This window comes from Scyliorhinus torazame, chromosome 1 (assembly GCF_047496885.1).
Source record: "Scyliorhinus torazame isolate Kashiwa2021f chromosome 1, sScyTor2.1, whole genome shotgun sequence".
NCBI lineage: Eukaryota > Metazoa > Chordata > Chondrichthyes > Carcharhiniformes > Scyliorhinidae > Scyliorhinus > Scyliorhinus torazame.
The window spans coordinates 97,496,551-97,511,796 of record NC_092707.1 but is presented as its reverse complement, the minus strand read 5'-3'; the positions used below and the strand labels follow the sequence as shown (position 1 = coordinate 97,511,796).

General features: G+C 48.1%; 1 protein-coding gene across 3 annotated transcripts in view; it reads right to left on the bottom strand.

Annotated features, from left to right (window-relative positions):
* rsph14 (radial spoke head 14 homolog) overlaps nucleotides 1-15,246 on the bottom strand; it is a 246,116-nt gene that overhangs the window by 219,986 nt on the left and 10,884 nt on the right. For all 3 annotated transcript variants that reach the window (XM_072498524.1, XM_072498541.1, XM_072498533.1), the window contains exon 2: nucleotides 2,211-2,313. In XM_072498524.1, the coding sequence (XP_072354625.1) occupies nucleotides 2,211-2,313 (103 nt within the window). The remainder of the gene's footprint in view (nucleotides 1-2,210; nucleotides 2,314-15,246) is intronic.

The window sequence follows — 15,246 nt, the reverse complement described above, 5'->3', positions numbered from 1 at the left end:
CTAGCCACAGGAGAGGTGCCAGAGAACAGGAGGCTAGCCAATGAGGTACCATTATTCAAGAAGGGAGGAAGGGATAAACCAGGAAACTACAGGCCAGTAAATCTAACCTCAGTGGTGGTAAAACTATTGGAAGCAATTCTGAGAGTCAGAGTTAATCTGCATTTGGAGAGGCAGGGATTAATCAAGAATAGTCAGCATCGTTTTGTTAAGGGGAGGTCATGTCTGACCAACTTGATTGAGTTTTTTGAAAAGTTGACTGGGTGTGTATATGAGGGAAATGCATTTGACATAGTATGCTTGGACTTCAGCAAGGCTTTTGATAAGGCCCCACATAGGAGACTGATAGCGAAGGTAAGAGCCCATGGGATCCAAGGAAATTTGGACAATTGGATCCAAAATTGGCTGAGTGGCGGGAGACTGATAGCGAAGGTAAGAGTCCATGGGATCCAAGGAAATTTGGACAATTAGATCCAAAATTGGCTGAGTGGCAGGAAGCAGAGGGTAATGGTTGAGGGGGGTTTTCTGACTGGAAGCCTGTGTCCAGTGGGGTCCCACAGGAATCAGTGTTGGGGCCCTTGATGTTTGTGCTTAATATAAATTATTTCGATATGAACGTAGGAGGGTTGATCAGTAAGTTTGTGGATGATACGAAAATTGATGGGGTGGTAAATTGTGAGGAGGATAGCCTTCAATTACAGGAGGATATAGACAGGCTGGTCAGATGGGCCAATCAGTGGCAAATGGAATTCAATCCGGATAAATGTGAGGTGATGCATTTGGGAAGGACAAACAAGGCAAGGGAATACATGATAAATGGCAGGACCCGAGGTGTGCATGTACACCAGTCTCTTAAGGTAGCAGAGCAGGTGAATACAGTGATTAAGAAAGCATATTTGTATACTTGGCATTATTAGTCGAGACATAGATTTTAAGAGCAGGGAGGTTATGCTGCAACGGTATAAAACGTTGGTTTGGCAACAGCTAGAGTACTGTGTGCAGTTCAGGAATCCACATTGCAAGAGGGATGAGATAGCACTGGAAATGGTGCAGAGGAGATTTATCAAGATGTTGCCCGGGCTGGAGAGTGTTAGTTATGAAACGAGATTGGATAGACTTGGATTGTTTTCCTTGGAGCAGAGGAGACCGAGGGGGGACATTGTTGAGATGTATAAAATTATGAGGGGCATAGATAGAGAGGAAAAACTTTTCCCCTTGATGGAGGGGTCAATGACTAGGGGTCCACAGGTTTAAGGCAAAGGGCAGGAGGCTTAGGGGGGGGATGTGGGGAAAAACATTTTTACCCAGAGGGTGATGGGAGTTTGGAATCCGTTGGCTGAAAGGGTGATGGAGGCAGAGGCCCTCATAACATTTAAGAAGTATTTAGATGTGTACTTGCGATCCCAGGACATATAAGGCTTTGGGCCAAGTGATGTGAAATGGGATTAGGATGGTTAGGTGGTTGTTTTTGACTGGTGCAGATGCGATGGGCCGCAGGGTCTTTTCTGTGTTGTATGATTCTATGGCTCCATGACATCAATGCAACACCAACCTTTATTTTACTTAATCTGGTCACCATCTGAGCATTAAGAATAAACACTCGTCGCTAGCGAGCATAAATGTCCATAATCTGCATTGTGCTTCATTCACAATTGATTCATTGCTGTTGGTATAATATCTAAACTGTTGTATTCTGCACAGTATCTTGGTATTCCAATAAGAGAGTCCCAGCCAAGAAAGCTATTTCGCTTTTCCAAATGGTGGCTGACCACTGGGTATTTCCAGCATTTCAATTTCTTTCTTTAAGATTTCACTACATTTGCTATTTTTCATTATTAACTTTGGTATTCTATACATGCTGAGTCTTTTTCAACATATTAATAATAATCTTTATTATTGTCACAAGTAGGCTGACACTGCAGTTAAGTTACTGCGAAAATCCCCTAGTCGCCAAACTCCGACACCTGATCGGGTACACAGAGGGAGAATTCAGAATGCCCAATTCACCTAATTAGCACGTCTTTCGGACATATGGGAGGAAATGGGAGCACCAGGAGGAAACCCACACAGACATGGGGAGAACCTCCACACAGACAGTGACCCAAGCCAGGAATCGAACCTGGGACTCTGGCACTGTGAAGCAACAGTGCTAACCATTGTGCTAATGTGCCACCATGGTCTTTTCAAAAGAGACTTTTAAAAGATCCTCTTACCTCCCAATAGTATGTGTGACCAAAATGTAGAAAATCTCTGTGGTCTTGCGACGGACAGTAGCATCTTCATCCCTCAAAAGGAATTTCAAGTTCTGCAAACAACCTAAAGGAAAGAAAAAAATATCCAGCATTAACTTCCCAGCTAAATTACTACATTGTAATCTTTGAAATAGAATTACAGCACATTGCACACTCTATTAACTTGTATACAGGCTGTGCCATTTGTATAAGCTGCTTCTAAACTTGACATCTTCCCTGGAAAAACATATATTGACTGTGAATACAGGTTGCACACATTGCTTAAAAGTCACTACAGCATAATTAAAAAATATGAATAAAAGTATGAAACTATAATTATTGCAGCCTTAATAAGCATGGAAAATTAAGATAGCCAGCTGTATAAATCAATCATAGCAGAATTAAGGGGATTTTACACAATTGTTAAGAGAGTAAGGGATTTATAAAATGGAAACCCAAAGCTTTCTGTATGTCCACCACTTCAATGCAAATGCGGCAGAGCAGACCTTGCAAATACCAGGAACCTCCAACTTGGTCCCACACTATCTCAGATTCAACCAATTTGAATAATATGGCAGGATACATGGCACTGAATGAGAATTAAGTTGTGTTGAGTGCTTCCAAATCAAATGTTCGATAAATGGCAGCCCTTTCCATTCAGACAATGAAGGAGGTTAGTAAATATCGAACAATGATCTTGTGTGCTAGTTTTGAGCCACCTTAAGGGAAGACAGGCACTCGGTAAAATTGCAATGCTGTCTCCATCTTGTACAAGGGAGGACGAATGGAGAAAACCTGTGGCACATTGTTAAATAGTGCATTTGGAAATCTGACAAATGTAGGCGAGGACCGAAATCTTGGTCGGATTCTACATTTTACCCTGACAGGAGTCAGTAGCAAGGGAGTTGAAAGAAGGATGACTTTCACAGGAAGTGAAAGTAATTTCTGAATGCTTGAGGCAGATTGGAAGTCAGCTTATCACCGCCTTCAAGCACTTTCTTCACAGAGCAATGTGGTGACATGCCTGTGCACAGTTTTGTACATAATTGTCCATGAATGTATATAGTTATCAATGCAACCTCCAACCAGCTGGTGATGATAGGGATCTACCATGTGATTAGAGATATCCAGGAGTTGGTAGAAAGTTGTACAAGAGGATAGTCGCACAAGACGTGACTCCAGAAGAATTTACTGAATTCATTTATTCGTTACTGTTTGTATCGCAATTCGTTAGTTATCTTTCCAAGTGTTCATATTGTTAATAAATCATCTTACTAGTCAAAGAACTAGATGTTCTGTGTGCATCTGTACTACAGCCAGGGGCTGGTTTAGCACAGAGGACTAAATAGCTGGCTTGCAATAATGCCAGCAGCGCGGGTTCAATTCCCGTAACGGCCTCCCCGAACAGGTGCCGGAATGTGGCAATTAGGGGCTCTTCACAGTAACTTCATTGAAGCCTACTTGTGACAATAAGCAATTATTATTATTATAACACAGAACATAATATGGTCCCAAGAGTATTGAACAATTAAACATAACGCTCCTTTATATAAAAGCTCCTTTATTTAACAGACCCATTGGGGGGAATTGGAGGAATTATGGGGATACTGGAGGAATTTGGTCAGCTCTCAGGTTACAAATGTTCAAAAAGGGGAGTAGAGACAACCCCGGTAACTATAGACCAGTGAGCCTTACTTCTGTTGTGGGCAAAATCTTGGAAAGGTTTATAAGAGATAGGGTGTATAATCATCTGGAAAGGAGTAATTTGATTAGGGATAGTCAACACGGTTTTGTGAAGGGTAGGTCGTGCCTCACAAACCTTATTGAGTTCTTTGAGAAGGTGACCAAACAGGTGGATGAGGGTAAAGCTGTTGATGTGGTGTATATGGATTTCAGTAAAGCGCTTGATAAGGTTCCCCACGGTAGGCTACTTCACAAAATACGGAAGCATGGGATTCAGGGAGATTTAGCAGTTTGGATCAGAAATTGGCTAGCTGGAAGAAGACAAAGGGTGGTGGTTGATGGGAAGTGTTCAGACTGGAGTCCAGTTACTAGTGGTGTACCACAAGGATCTGTTTTGGGGCCACTGCTGTTTGTCATTTTTATAAATGACCTGGAGGAGGGCGTAGAAGGTTGGGTGAGTAAATTTGCAGATGACACGAAAGTCGGTGGAGTTGTGGACAGTGCGGAAGGATGTTACAAGTTACAGAGGGACATAGATAAGCTGCAGCGCTGGGTTGAGAGGCGGCAAATGGAGTTTAATGCCGAAAAGTGTGAGGTGATTCATTTTGGAAGGAATAACAGGACGACAGAGTACTGGGCTAATGGTAAGATTCTTGGCAGTGTGGATGAGCAGAGAGATCTCGGTGTCCATGTACATAGATCCCTGAAAGTTGCCACCCAGGTTGAGAGGGTTGTTAAGAAGGCGTAAGGTGTGTTAGCTTTTATTGGTAGAGGAATTGAGTTTCGGAGCCATGAGGTCATGTTGCAGCTGTACAAAACTCTGGTGCGGCCGCATTTGGAGTATTGCGTGCAATTCTGGTCGCCGCATTATAGGAAGGATGTGGAAGCATTGGAAAGGGTGCAGAGGTGATTTACCAGAATGTTGCCTGGTATGGAGGGAAGATCTTATGAGGAAAGGCTGAGGGACTTGAGGCTGTTTTCGTTAGAGAGAAGAAGGTTAAGAGGTGACTTAATTGAGGCATACAAGATGATCAGAGGATTGGATAGGGTGGACAGTGAGAGCCTTTTTCCTCAGATGGTGATGTCTAGCACGAGGGGACATACCTTTAAATTGAGGGGAGATAGATATAAGACAGATGTCAGAGGTAGGTTCTTTACTTAGAGAGTAGTAAGGGTGTGGAATGCCCTGCCTGCAACAGTAGTGGACTCGCCAACACTAAGGGCATTCAAATGGTCATTGGATAGACATATGGACGATAAGGGAATAGTGTAGATGGGCTTTAGAGTGGTTTCACAGGTCGGTGGAACATAGAGGGCCGAAGGGCCTGTACTACGCTGTAATGTTCTATGTTCTAAATATGGATATGGGCAAAAGTGAGGTTTTTGCGATCCAGGCAAGGGGGCAGGAGAGGAGACCGAGGGCGATGACGTTCAAAGTGGTGGGAGGGAGTTTTAGGTACTTGGGGATTCAAGTGGCAAGGGACTGGGGTCAGCTTCATAAACTAAATTTGGGCAGGTTGATTGAACAAATGAAAGGGGACTCCCGTAGGTGGGATGTGCTTCCGCTGTCACTGGTGGGGAGGGTACAGACTGTGAAAATGACAGTTCTCCCGAGATTGCTGTTCATGTTTCAGTGTCTTCCAATCTTCATCCCAAGGCATTTTTTAGGAAGATGAATGCGGCGATCTCAGGTTTTATATGGGCCGGGAAAGCCCCATGGGTGAAGAAGGCCCTTCTTGAATGGGGGCATGGGGAGGGGGGCTTGGGCCTTCCAAACTTTATTAATTACTACTGGGCAGCTAATATATCGGTGGTTAGGAGATGGGTAGTGGGGGAGGGGTCAGTGTGGGAGCGAGTGGAGGAGGCATCTTGCAAGGGCACGAATCTGAGGGCTTTGTTAATGGCACCTCTGTCACCAGCTCGGTACTCCACAAGCTCAATGGTAGTGGCAGCCCTGAGAGTCTGTGGGCAATGGAGGCAGCATGTGAGACTGGAGGGGGTGTCAGTGTGGTCACCGATCTGTGATAACCATTGATTCACTCTGGGGGGCTGGTTAGGGGCTTCAGGAGGTGGCAGCGGGCAGGGATGGAGAGATTTGGGGACCTCTTCATTGAGGAGGGCTTCCCGAGCCTGGAGGAGCTAGAGTAGGAGTTTGCCAGGTTGGAATGGGTTTCGGTACCTGCAGGTACAGGATTTTGTCCGGAGGCTGGCCCAAGCTTTCCTCACCTCCCTCTAAGGAGACTACAGGATGCAGTGTTGTCTAAAATAGAGGTTGGGGAGGGGAGGGTTTCGGAAATATACAAGGAACTGATGGAGTGGGAAGGGATCCCAATTGGGGAGGTGAAGAGGATGTGGGAGGAAGAGCTGGGAGGGGAGTTGGAAGTCGGGTTATGGGAGAAGGCTCTGAGGAGAGTCAATGCATCCTCGTTGTGTGCCAGGCTTAGCCTGATCCAGTTCAAGGTGGTCCACGGGGCTCATATAACTGTGGCCAGGATGAGTAGGTTTTTGAAGAGGTGGAGGACAGGTGTGGGCAGTGTGGGGGAAGTCCTGCGAACCATGTACATATGTTTTGGGCGTGTCCAAGGGTGAGGGGATTCTGGCAGGGAATTTCAGATGTCATGTCTGAGGTCCTGGAAGGGAGGGTGACTCAGAGCTCAGAGATAGCAATATTTGGAGTGTCGGAAGATCTGGGACCCCGAGGGGGGAGAGAGGCCAACGTTTTGGCCTTTGCCTCCCTGGTGGCCCGGAGGCGGATTTTGCTGGGACGGAGAAACTCAGAGCCTCCAAAGTCAGGGGTGTGGGTCAGTGACATGGCAGGGTTTCTTAGGCTAAAGAAAATTACGTTTGCCTTAAGGGGTTCAGCACAGGGGTTCGCTCGGAGGTGGCAGCCGCTCATCGACTTCTTCAAGGAAAACTGACCGTCAGCCGGGGGGCGAAGGGGAGGAGGGGGTGGGTGGGGGAGGACGCATGGAAGTGACGAATAAGGGCAGGGAATCTAATGTATGGGTAGTTAGGGTGTGTTATTCTGGGGGTTTTGCGTGTGTTGTATCTCTCAGTTGTTTAAAATGTTAAAATTATAAATGCCTCAATAAAATATTTTCGAAAAAAAAACAATTAAAGAAAACTGAGATGACGGACGAAACAAGCTGAAGAAAGAAAAAAAGAAAATTCTTCCGCCGAGCTGGTAAACCACGGGCAAGTGGAACCCAATGCACAGAAAAGCTGTGAAGTTCGAGGTGAATATTTTGTCCACCCCACCAGCTTCAAGTCATCGGTAATGTAGCTGAGAATTGGCGTGTTTTTATATTTTTTTTAAAAATGTATTTTATTGCAAACATGTATCAAAACAGGTTACAACAAATAAACACCCGGGAAACATACGTCCCAGCATTCAACTAGAGTCTGTACAAAGTTTTTCCCCTTTTTCACACACCCCCTTCGACAAATAGCTCCTCAAACATGGTCACAAACATCCCCCACCTTTTCTCAAACCCCTCTGCAGAGCCGCTTAACTCATACTTTATCTTCTTCAACTGCAGGAAGACGTACAGACTCATCCTTGAACAGGAGGAAGTCCCGCTTACCCTACGCAGTGCCTCACTCCAAATTCCCCAATTGATCTCCCCTCCCAACTCCCCTTCCTCCTTGATCTTCACTACCCGTTCACCTCCCTGCCCCCCAGCCGCTTGTATATATCCCCAATTCCTCTCTCCCTTCCACATCCGGAAGCAGCGGTCGCTCCAGCAGGATGTATCCCGGCAACCTAGGGAATCCCCTCCAGACCTTTTGCGCAAAGTCCCTAACCTGCAGATACCTGAACTCACTCCCCTTCAGCAGCTTTACCCTCTACCTTAGCTCCTCCAGACTGGCAAACCCTTCCTCCACATACCAATCCCTTACCTTGACCAGCCCCCCTTCCCTCCACCTCCTGTATACACTATCCATCCCCCCCGGCTCAAACCCATGATTCTCGCACAGCAGTGTTAACACAGACATCCTTTCCACCCTAAAATGCCTCTTCAACTGATTCCATATCTTCATCGTGGGTTCCCTGAATACCTACTCGGAGCCATTAGCAATGCTGCTATCACCATAGCCCTCAAACTAGACACCTTACAAGATTCCTCCTCCATCCTAACCCACTCTTAACCCTTCTCCTTCCCACCATCGCTGCACCTTATCCACATTTGCCGCCCAATAATAATGAAGCAGATTCGGCAATGCCAACCGCCCCCTGCTGCCGCTGCCTCTGTATCAGGGTCCTCCCGACCCTCGGCACCTTCCCCGCCCATACAAAGTCCGAAAGATTGTGTCCAATTTCTGAAAAAAGGCCTTTGGTATAAAGTTTGGAAGAGCCTGAAAAATAAACAAGAACTGCGGCAGAATATTCATTTTTACCACTTGGACCCTCCCCACCAACGTCACCTGCAGTGTATCCCACCTCCTGAGATCCCCCCTGGCTTCCTCCACCAGCTTTGTTAAGTTCCACTTTTGGAGCCCCGTCCATTCCCTCGCTACCTGAATCCACAAATACCGAAACCTATCTCTCACTACCGTAAATGGCATCCCCCCTAAATTGGCCCGCTGTCCCAGCTCATTTACCGGGAAAATCTCGCTTTTCCCCACATTCAGTTTGTACTTCGGGAACCCTCCAAATCTTCCCAACAGGCCCATAATCCTTCCCATACACTTCAGCGGATCTGAAACATACAGCAACAGGTCATCGGCATAGAGCGACACCCGATGCTCCCTCTGTCTCCTCATAATCCCCCACCACTCTGCCGACCCCCTAAGAGCCATTGTCAACGGCTCTATGGCCAGCGTAAACAGCAACGGTGACAGCTGGCACCCCTGCCTCGTACCCCTGTGTAAGTCAAAACTTCGCAAACTCATATTATTCATCCTCACACTCGCCCTTGGTGCCACATACAGCAACTACACCAATGCCACAAATCTCGGCCCAAACCATACGTTCCCAAAACCCTCGAACATGTACTGCCACTCCGCCCGATCAAATGCCTTCTCCCCGTCCAAACAGGATCAGTCAGCACGATCGATGGGATGTCCATTGAAGACCTGTTTTTCATTGATCTGATTTAGTCTAAGGAAACGATGAGTCCGCAAATGCAGAGTTGCGGCAGTAGTGATGGTGATGCTGATCAAAGACAGATGGACAATTCCAGTGATGCTGAATGCCACATTGATCAAATGCAAGCTCGACATGGGAGCGAGGGCCAACCTTTTCGTTTGTCCGATTTGAACGGGCTGTGAGTTAAACCGAAAGTCGTCAATCAAACAAGACTACTGAAAGACGACAGTGGGCATGAGATTGTGAAACTGAGAGCATGTGAACTCGAAGCATGGGTGCACAACAGACATCACATCATGCCATTTTCCATTGTGGACACGGAGCACAAGTCCATCACAGGGGCGGACGCGTGCGAGGCCCTGAACCTCGTTGAGCGGCTATACATTCCAGCAAGGCGATAGAGGATCATTGCGATTCGCAACGAGATATAATGGTGCAGTTATCTGATGAGATGCACAAGCAAAAATTAAAGTGGAGGAAGATAAGCCAGATGAAGAGATGGAGGATCCAAAGGGAATTCCAGAATTCTGGTTATCAGTCTTCAAAAAATGTGCAAACGCTCAGTGACATGATACAGGAGCATGGTGACGTAAGTTATAGCAACAAAAATGAACTGGACAAAATTGGAAAGGACATATACCATTTTAAAAGGACATGCTGTACAATAAACAGAATCCATGTCTGCAGGCAGATAGCAGAATATACTCCTGGAGACTCAGAATCATCTGATAGGAAACAAAGCAGGGCCATGAACCATGACAGGACCAACGTAAATATTATGCGGGAAGATCCAAATGGCCCGAATTCATTACAAGAGAAACAATGGGATGTAAATCAGTTTGGCTCTGGACAGACGAAATCGCACTATACTAATGGAAAAACGATTAAAGTTGTCCCCAGCATCCACTTGAGCCATTTTCAAGAGATCAGCCGTCTCCGGAGTGACATTATGGAACCATCAGTTACATCCTGCCAGCAATTAGCAGGCCTTTGTCCTGGAACTCACCTGTGGGAGGGGCCAGTCAGCTCCATTCAGGTTTTTGCCCTTAAAAATACAGGACTCAAAGCTCTCGCACTCTCTTGCTTTGTGCTCTCATCACCTACTACGAGGCTGCTACCAGACCACAAGACCGAAGGAACACCAGAACCAAGGCCCAGCAGCCAAACGGACCAGTCATTTTTGAAGAAGAGCCAGAGACATCCGTGTCGGTTTAACTATTCTTCCTGGGAACGGTGAGTATACTCCCTCAGCCCACAGAAACTCCCAATTAGGTTAGATTGTTGAAGTTGTGGTGGGTGAGTGCTATATATATGTTTGTGTGCGTTTAAGTAAATTTGTGTAAAAGTACGAATTTTCGATATGCCATTTAGTTTGTTGCTTCCCATAGTATTTTTAAAACCGGTGTTTGTGTGGTATAGTCTGAGTTGTGGAGGGCCTAATTTTCTTAAATAAATTATTTATTTTTAAATCTACCGTTGTTGTAGTCTCATCTTTCTTCACTGTCCGCTCTGGTTGATAATTGCCAGAACATAATTCCGTAGTCGAGTACCAAAAGGAATCCAAGCACCTCGAACACACTCACTCAAGAAAGGCTACTGGTTAGGGACAAACAGTGTTCTCTCTTTCTCTCTCTCTTGTGAAGTTCACACAGGTGTTGGTGGCAGTCTAGGAACTGGTGTGGCATTAGGACAAACCCACTGGTTAGGCATAAACAGTGAGACTTGTTCCCTCTCTCTTGCAAAGCTGTCCCAGTGAAACACTTCCGGGTTGTGGTTTCAACACGTGCAGGAGAGAGACACCCGTTGTTATCTGTAAAACCCAACACCAGCCTGTTGTGGAGTAAAGGAAACCCTTTTACAATGAGCCTATCTTATAGCATCTGCAAGGTGTAACTGTGAAACATTTAGAGCTTGATAGCCAATGATCTTTACTCTGGAATTTAAGTTTGAACCAAATGAGTATTTCACAAAGGATATACTCACAAAGCATACCAGATGGAGTCGCAGCCTGACGCGTTTGATTTTACGGGATGCACAGGGTGCCAGATTGACTGGAAGAAAGAAAAAAATGTCACATTGAAAACCATTAAAATGAAGCAGAAGCATAAGGGTCGTGGCACTGGTAGAAGTTGCAAAAACTGTACCAAATAACAGTGAAGACTCAGATGATGAGCCAGAAGAGGACGACTATAAAACACTACTCAGTTGGTTTGGCGGTAGTGACGAGGTGATCGCAAGCAGCACCCAATCTGTGCAGGACAACGCTAAGTGTGAGAGCTCTACGATGGTGTGTACAGAGGCTGAGAGTGAGGTTGCAACAGCAGATCAATCAGAAGACAGCAAATCAACTGCGAACAGACTGGTAACTGAAGACATAATCCCCATTTTAGAGAAATTGGCTCCAGACCAGTACGATGAATCATCCTATGCCCACAGAATGGTTCCTGCAGTGGATTCCCCAATACTTGAGGCCAGTCCACCAGAAGACTTGCAGGAAGAAACCATGCATACATCTTTGTCCGGTTCCCCAACGAATGACGAAGTGTGTATCATGATAGCAGATGAGGATGAGCCACGAATCAGTTCTCCAACGAAAGAAAAAACAGGTATCATATCAGATGAGGATGAGCCGCTAATTGAGGCAAAAAAGTAAAATGAAGAAGCCACGCCTAATGTTGAGGACATTGATCCAGCCAAGACACCGCAATGCAAGGGTGTGCAGATCATTCCTGAAGTCGCAAACTTGCCTGCAACTGTGAATACATCCAAAAGGTTGCCGACAGTGAATGCCCCACCTGTTGAGGCACATGCAGCACAGTATTGAAGCGCAAGCACCGAGACACCTCAATCCAGCAAAGACCCCAGACTTAGCTATTGTGACAGAAGAGCCAGAATCAGCGTTCAGAGCAAGGGATCCGGAACCGGCTAATCCCTTGGCACAATCCAGCAGCAAGAAGGATGCCACTAGAGACAAAAAGAAAAGGATACGTAATCAGCGGATCATTCAAATGAGAAGGGGAAGAGAAGTGTTGAGGGCACAGGTGGTCAGCTGGGTAGCACCCGCAACGGTGAAGACACCGGCATCGGCAACACGGCTGATATGCAAGAAAACACACGGAGGCGGATTAGGAAGCATTGCTTCAAAAGGTTAAAGAAGTTGGTGACGCAAAAATGACCTGCCAGAAAACTGGTCTTCCGAAAGTTGAAGCAAAATCGAGTATCCGGTCAAGATTCAGAAGACCAATGGGACGATGTTGTTTAGAATGTGTAATAATCTTTTTTTTTAAATCTATTTATTAAAGTTTTTAACACAATTTTCTCCCTTACAAACAATAACCTCCCCCCCCCCCCCGTAACAAAAAAAAAACGAGAAATCGCGCGGAGCAAGATATATACATGGCAAAATAGTATATTTACATAGCTTTGTACACTGGCTCTCTCCCGTACGTGCCAGTTTCCCCGACTCTTCATGTTATCTCTTGCTCATCCACCCCCCCAGGCAGCTCCCCCACCCCGCGGTCCCCGGATGTCCCCTCCTCCCCCCCCCCCCCCCCCCCCCCAGGTTGCTGCTGCTGCTGACCGACCTTCCTCTAACGCTCCGCAAAATAGTCTAGGAACGGTTGCCACCGCCTGTAGAACCCCTGCGCAGACCCTCTCAAGGCGAACTTAATCCTCTCCAACTTTATGAACCCAGCCATATCGTTTATCCAGGCCTCCACGCTGGGGGGCTTAGCTCTCCCGACCACCGCCTTCAACGCCTCCCATACCACCCCTACCCGCACCTCGCCGTTGTCGTTGGCCTCCAAGTACCTTTCGATACACCCCCTCACCTTCCCACACACCACTTCATCCGCCAGCAGTCCCACATCCAGCCGCCACAGCGGGCGTTGGTCCCTCTCCTCTCCCAGCTCCAGTTCCACCCAATGCGGGGCATGGTCCGAAACGGCTATGGCCGAATACTCCGTCCCCTCCACCCTCGGGATGAGCGCCCTGCCCAGAACAAAAAAAATCTATCCCGGGAGTGGGCTTTGTGTACATGGGAAAAGAAAGAAAATTCCCTGGCCTGCGGCCTTGCAAACCGCCATGGGTCCACTCCCCCCATCTGATCCATAAACCCCCCAAGTACCTTGGCCGCCGCCGACCTCTTTCCAGTCCTTGATTTGGAGCGGTCCAGTGCTGGGTCCAACACTGTATTGAAGTCCCCTCCCATTATCAGGCCTCCTTTCTCCAGGTCCAGAATGCGCCCCAACATGCGCTTCATGAATCCTGCATCATCCCAGTTCGGGGCGTACACGTTTACCAACACCACCCACGTCCCCTGCAGCCTACCGCTCACCATTACATATCGCCCTCCATTGTCCACCTCAATAGTCTTGGCCTCAAATGACACCCGCTTTCCCACTAATATTGCCACCCCTCTATTTTTTGCGTCCAGTCCCGAGTGGAATACCTGTCCTACCCATCCTTTTCTTAACCTGACCTGGTCCGCCACCTTCAGGTGAGTCTCCTGGAGCATGACCACGTCCGCCTTCAGTCCCTTTAAGTGCGCGAACACTCGAGCCCTCTTCACCGGCCCATTCAGTCCCCTCACATTCCACGTTATCAGCCGGATTGGAGGGCCACGTTATCAGCCGGATTGGAGGGGCTCGCTCTCTCTCTTCCCCCCCCCCCCACCCCCGGGCCAGTCCCGTGTCCACGCCTCGCTCACCCTCCAGTCCCCCAGACGGGGGACCCCCCGTCCCGACCACCTCTTCTATGTCCCATTCCCTTTCGGCCAGTGCAGCAGCAACCCTTTTTCCCCCCACTTCCCTCCCCACCGTTAGACTCCTGTCTAGCTTTTTTGCTCCCCCCATGTCACTCCCGTAAGTCAGCTGACACCTGCTGACCCCGGCTACCCCGCTATCCCATTGACCTCCCCGTTTGGGAGTTCCCACTCCCACCTTTCTTCCCGCGCGCGGGAAAAACCAAACCCCGCGCTTTCCAAAGCCCGCTCCGCCCCCTCTGGCGCAGCTCCTGTCGCGGCCTTGTCTCTCTCCCCCAGCCCATGTAACATTTCCTGCGCATGATTGTGATTGACCCCCTATATACAACAACCATCACACATCAAACCTCAAATATCCTCCCCACCCTCACAAACCCTCAGTTAGAGTCCAACTTTTCGGTTTGTATAAATGTCCACGCCTCTTCAGGCGTTTCAAAGTAGTAGTGTTGGCCCTTGTATGTGACCCACAGTCGCGCTGGCTGCAGCATTCCGAATTTCACTTCTTTCCGGTCCAACACCGCTTTGGCCCGGTTGAAACCCGCTCTCCGCTTTGCAACCTCCGTGCTCCAGTCCGGGTATATTCGGATCTCTGCATTGTCCCACTTACTGCTCCGCTCCTTCTTGGCCCATTTCAGGACCCACTCTCTGTCCTTGAACCGGTGGAACCTCACAACCATCGCTCTTGGCGGCTCATTTGCCCGGGGCCTCCTCGCCAGCACCAGGTGTGCCCCGTCCAACTCCAGCGGCCTCGAAGGGGCCTCCTTGCCCATCATCGCCCCGAGCATCATGCTCACGTATGCCCCGGCATCGGCCCCCTCCGCTCCTTCAGGGAGATCCAGGATCCGCAGATTCTTTCTCCTCGACATGTTCTCCAGGTCTTCGAGTCTTCCCGCCCACCTCCTGTGTAGCGCCTCGTTCTGCTCCACTCTCACCGCCAGGCCCGAGATCTCGTCCTCGTTCTGACCAACTCTTTTTTGTGTCTCCTGGATCTGAACCTCGTGGGCCTTCTGGGTGATCCCTAGTCTTTTGATTGCCGAAAGCATAGGCGCCAGCATTTCCTTACGCATCTCCTCGCGATGCTCCTCGAAGCAGTGCCTAATAAACTCCTGCAGCTCCACTTTGTCTCTGGCCGCCGCCATTCTATCTTTCTTCCCCAGTGCTTCCCGCTGCTCCAGCAACTCACCTTTGTCTCTGGCCGCCGCCATTTTGTCTTTTTTCCCCGTTGCGCCAATGCCACTTTTGTGGCCGTTACGCTTCGAGTCCGTTTCATACTGGTTGGAGGGGGACCTCCCTCTTACCTTCCCCACGGGTTAGTTTCAAAAAAAGTTCCGTTGGGGCTCTTCTAGCGAACCCGAAAGTCCGTGGTAGCGGGAGCTGCCGAATCGTGCGGCTCAGCTCCGCATTGCCGCACCCGGAAGTCAGAATGTGTAATAATCTGTGCACAAGGGACACATTTAAAATTATCAGACATATCATGTTTTGTA